A 4863-nucleotide genomic window follows, 5' to 3' on the forward strand; every position below is an offset into this window, starting at 1 on the left:
TGGTGGCATGTTGGTGGCGGAACCCAAATTGGTGGTCAGGAATTATATGTTTTTCTATTAGAATTGGTTTCAATCTTGTGAGCAGAGCTCTCTCGAATACCTTAGATAAAATAGGCAGCAGGCTGATGGGTCGGTATGACTCGGCTTCTTCCGGTTGTTTCCCAGGTTTTGGAATGAGTATGATTTCGGCTACCTTCCATTGACTGGGGTAATAGCCTGTTCTTAATATTGCATTGAATAGAACCATAATCCATTTTACAGCCTCTGTAAGGGGCTTTCTTGGTACTGGTGTGGTCAATTATAGTCTTGACTTCATTTAATCGCAGTGATTTAATTGGTAGGTCTAGTTGGTATGGACTTTCTAGGTAGCTTCGCATTGGTTCCTCTTCAGCGTCTGAGCACCTTTGTAAATTTGGTCTAAAAAATTTTATTTTTTAAGTTTAAATTGGAACTGAAAATTTTCTGGTTTTATTTGAGCTTCTTCTAAAGTTCGCTTCTTACGTTATTTCCTGCAATGCGAGCAGTTCTATATTTTGTCTCAGCATTGTAGAAGCAATTAGGTGCTTAAACCAGAAGGTCGATTCTTCATAGACTTGACTTTCTAAGACTCAGTATCTTTCCAACTAAATCTTCCATATGACTTTGCAAATTAATCTTGCAGCAAATTCGCTTGTAAAATTCAATTTGTTGTTTTATAGATTTACCGCAAATGATTTGCCACTTTTCAACGGCATCATGTCCGACATTTTTCCCGGAGTCGTGATTCCAAACGTCGACTACTTGGACATCAATCTGGCCATGACGGAATTTATGACCGAGAACAACTTGCAACCCATACCCATTGCCATGACCAAAGTACCCTTTTACTGCCCTACCGGTATAAACGACCAAAACTCTCACACCCGACAATTCCCAGGTGATTCAGCTGTATGAGACGAAAAACTCCCGTCACTCCGTAATGATCCTCGGTAAAACTGGAACGGCCAAAACCGTCACCTGGAAAACGTTACAGGGAACCATGGGCAAGCTAAAGCAACAGAATAAACCCGGATTCAACAGCGTCCAAGTATGTAGCAGAATTTGCAAAGTTCTCCTAATATTAGTTAAAATAAACCTACACCTACCTAAACTTTGGCAAAGTTTTCAAGATTAAACCTGAATCACCCTGTATATGCGGAAATAATCTTTTAGATTTACCCGATCAATCCGAAGGCTTTGAACTTGGGAGAATTGTATGGGGAATACAACTTGAGCACCAATGAGTGGCTGGATGGCGTGATCAGCGCCATAATGCGGAAGACCTGCTCAGATGAGTCAGTGGACGAGAAGTGGATTTTGTTTGATGGTCCTGTTGATGCAGTATGGATTGAAAACATGAACAGCGTTATGGATGACAACAAAGTAAATCCATTTTCAAAAAAAAAATCGTTAACTGATTCCCAGTTGCGAATTCAGGATCGGTTTCCAACCTGTTTTAATATGCTTGTTCCTGCTGGTTATACCAGATTCAGTCTGCAAATAACACATTCAAAAGCCTGTACTTTTATGAAGCTGATCAAATCAATGAAAAGTGCATCAAACATCAGTCAGTTTTACCAGTTAAAAAATTGTCCTTTTTGTTAGGTGTTAACGCTAATCAACAGTGACCGAATCACCATGCCCGAACAAGTGTCCTTGCTGTTTGAAGTTGGGGACTTATCCGTGGCATCTCCTGCAACAGTCAGCAGGTAGAACGTGAATTCCTATCCACTCCAGGCAGCTTTAATGATAACCCATTCCTTTTCCAGATGCGGCATGGTCTACAACGACTACAAAGACTGGGGATGGGAGCCGTTTGTTCGCTCTTGGATCAGTGGGGCTGTTCCTGGAAAAGTCCTCTTTGTGCAATCAACACCGTTTTCTTTCCAGACACCCAGGCAGCCAAAGGAACCAGATTTCAGGAGAGCGTGTGGAATTACTTTTCCTTGTACTTGGACATGATTCTGGAATTCAAGCGCTTCAACTGCATGGAGATTGTGGAGTGTTGCGAGATCAACTTGGTTGCCTCTCTATGCAAAATGCTGGATATTTTTGCCACTAAGGAAAATGGAGTTAATGCAGCCGATGAGGTACAGAGTGGTTGGAATTGGCGTCAATATGTGGGAGGAGTTATAAAGGATGAGGGAGTGAATGGTTAGGTGCAGGGTGTTTTCTCATAAGGTGACCAGTCTTACCATTTTTGTAAATAAATGATCTAGAGGGGGGTGTTAACTTATGAAGAAATACCCGATACAGCGTCAGCGTGGTGCTTAAGATAATCTTCTTGTTTCGCTGCTACTTCCAAGATTTGCAAAGAATTTTCTACTCACACCCTGTTCTATTCTTCACTGATTGGCTCATTGACCATGGCTTAGGAACATTTCGAAGATGCCATGCGAAACTGGTTTTTATTCTGTACGATTTGGTCAATTTGCTGCACAACCAATGAGGAGGGCCGCACTAAGTTCGACACTCTAATACGAGAAAAAGAGGGCGTGTTCCCTATTAAGGACAGCATATATGAGTATTATGTAGATGTTCAAAACTACTCGTTCGCCAGCTGGGAAGAGAAGCTCAAGTATGGTGAGTAGGTGTTTTTCTGCTACAGTTTAAACATTTATTTACCGCTCGCCAGGCTTGTTTGTTTTCACCTTCATCTTCTGATTTAATGAATAGCTGTTTTTCAAACTCTCCTACAATTGTTCCTTTTACTTCCATTTGATCTCTTATCTCCTCATTTCTCACGTGCTCTAATCCAGAATTTCCCGCCGATGTTCTGCAAAAATTCATGTCACCTGCCAGTAGTCCTTAAGTATTTCGATTAATTGCCACACTTATGTACATTAGTTGTGGGTATATTTCAGGTTGGAGGTTCGAGTCTTCGTGGCCATTCTACAAAATCATCGTCCCCACAATTGATACAGTGCGTTACGAATTTGTTGTGAATGCGCTGCTTCACAAAGGCTGTCCGGTACTCCTGACCGGGCCTGTAGGGACGGGAAAAACCTCAACAGCCCAATCCGTGCTTGGAACCTTGGACTCGGATACGTACACCGTTCTGAACGTAAATATGAGCGCTCAAACATCCTCGGCTAATCTGCAGGTACTTGTTTCTGAGTTGAGGACGTTTGGTGGGAGTAATGGTGGTTTGATTTGATCCAGGATGCTATTGAGGGCCGATTGGAGAAACGCACCAAAGGCCACTATGCGCCCAGCGGCGGTAAAACGATGGTGGCCTTTCTGGACGACCTTAACATGCCGGCCAAGGAGACCTACGGGTCCCAGCCGCCCTTGGAGCTTCTTAGGCAGTGGATGGATTATGGCTTTTGGTACGATCGGGAAAAGCAGGCCAGGAAATATGTGGAGGTGAGTTTCGGAGGAAGTTCTTATCCAATCGGTTATGTTGAAACGGGTCTGAGTAGAACATGCACGTCTTGGGCTCGATGGGGCCGCCAGGAGGCGGGAGACAAGTGATTTCCGATCGTCTTCAAAGCCGCTTCAACGTGATCAACATGACATTCCCGGATGAGGGCACCATTGAGAGGATTTATGGAACGATGCTCTTGCAACATCTGTCGAATTTCGATGAGGGGGTCAAGCTGGTAGGGAAAACCATCACTGAAACCACCATAGGTAAGGGACCTTGCACAAGTCCATTTCCCTCAGAAGATTCATCATTGATGACTATGATTTTTTTCTTTGGCTATTAGTAGCTATAGTGAATCTGTTGTGCAGGTGTGCGACAGAAAAACTTTACGATCTTTTGAACGCACATCTAATCTAAAACTGCAAGCTCTCTAATAAAAATTCGCAACTTCCATTCCAGAACGGATACAGAATTAGAATTTCTACAGTCTAAAGAAGACACTTGAGTCTAAAACAAGGCGAAAGTTAATTTGAATTGCATACGATGCTGATTTTTGCGCCCTTTGCAAATTTTGGTCAAAAAATTGCAAAAATTTTACGCAACTGCCACCTCTGAAATAAAAAATCGTAACTTCCAATCTGGAGCAAATAGAGAGTGGAAATGTGGTCTGTCAGCTTATAGAAAGTATGTAAATCTAAAATTGTTCCAAATTTCGCTCAAATCGCATAAAGTTGGGCTCCTCGCATTGGAAGTCTTGGTCTAGCAATTAACTTTTTCATGTTTTTTAAGTTTGGTTTACAAGAGATTTTCAAAAATTTCTCACTCAAAATGGCGATCAACGAGAGGAAAGCTTGGGGCATCTCCCCATAGAGAAAAATTTGCTCTATTAATCACGTTAGCATCGATTTAATCTCACTTCTCCCGAATTTTTAGGAGGTTCTTTAACTTTTACGTAGCAAAGTCCAGTTTGGTTTAGGTGTATTTTGGCAAGAGATTTTTCAAAAATTTGCCACTTGAAACCGGAGTCAATAAGAGTGCTGCTTTGTACAGCAGTCAGAAGAGGAAACTTTGGTCTATTAGTCGGGTTATTTTCAATTTGGTTTAATTTTTTCTCAATTTTTTGGAGTTTTTTTAGTTTCAAGCTTTATACTGCAATTTGACTTGGGTCAAAACCTTGGCTTTGCAAAATATTTATGACCTATAGGCGAATTTTACCTTACTATTGATATTGTATATACTTTCCTAACTGTGTTTCAATTCCAAATCAAAATGAATTCCTGGGTTTCAGTCATTTATTGTCTTTATTTATCAATTAAAATACGTTTCGGTGTATTTTTCCACCATCATCAGTTTTTACGTGTAGCGTTGTTGCTGCTTTGCAAAAACGCTACACGTAAAAACTGATGATGGTGGAAAAATACACCGAAACGTATTTTAATTGATAAATAAAGACAATAAATGACTGAAACCCAGGAATT

The 4863-nt window shown here is 41.2% G+C and overlaps 1 protein-coding gene across 1 annotated transcript in view; it reads left to right on the plus strand.

Moving 5' to 3' along the window:
• LOC109537731 (dynein axonemal heavy chain 2) overlaps positions 1–4863 on the plus strand; it is a 25530-nt gene that overhangs the window by 5798 nt on the left and 14869 nt on the right. The window contains exons 15-24 of the mRNA XM_048668399.1: positions 699–855; positions 917–1066; positions 1192–1401; positions 1624–1727; positions 1788–1852; positions 1909–2108; positions 2394–2601; positions 2883–3121; positions 3181–3384; positions 3441–3651. Of these exons, the coding sequence (XP_048524356.1) occupies positions 699–855; positions 917–1066; positions 1192–1401; positions 1624–1727; positions 1788–1852; positions 1909–2108; positions 2394–2601; positions 2883–3121; positions 3181–3384; positions 3441–3651 (1748 nt within the window). The remainder of the gene's footprint in view (positions 1–698; positions 856–916; positions 1067–1191; positions 1402–1623; positions 1728–1787; positions 1853–1908; positions 2109–2393; positions 2602–2882; positions 3122–3180; positions 3385–3440; positions 3652–4863) is intronic.

The sequence above is a fragment of the Dendroctonus ponderosae genome, unplaced genomic scaffold (assembly GCF_020466585.1).
Source record: "Dendroctonus ponderosae isolate FM_Combo_2020 unplaced genomic scaffold, Dpon_F_20191213v2 Dpon_F_20191213_7, whole genome shotgun sequence".
In the NCBI taxonomy this organism is placed as follows: domain Eukaryota; kingdom Metazoa; phylum Arthropoda; class Insecta; order Coleoptera; family Curculionidae; genus Dendroctonus; species Dendroctonus ponderosae.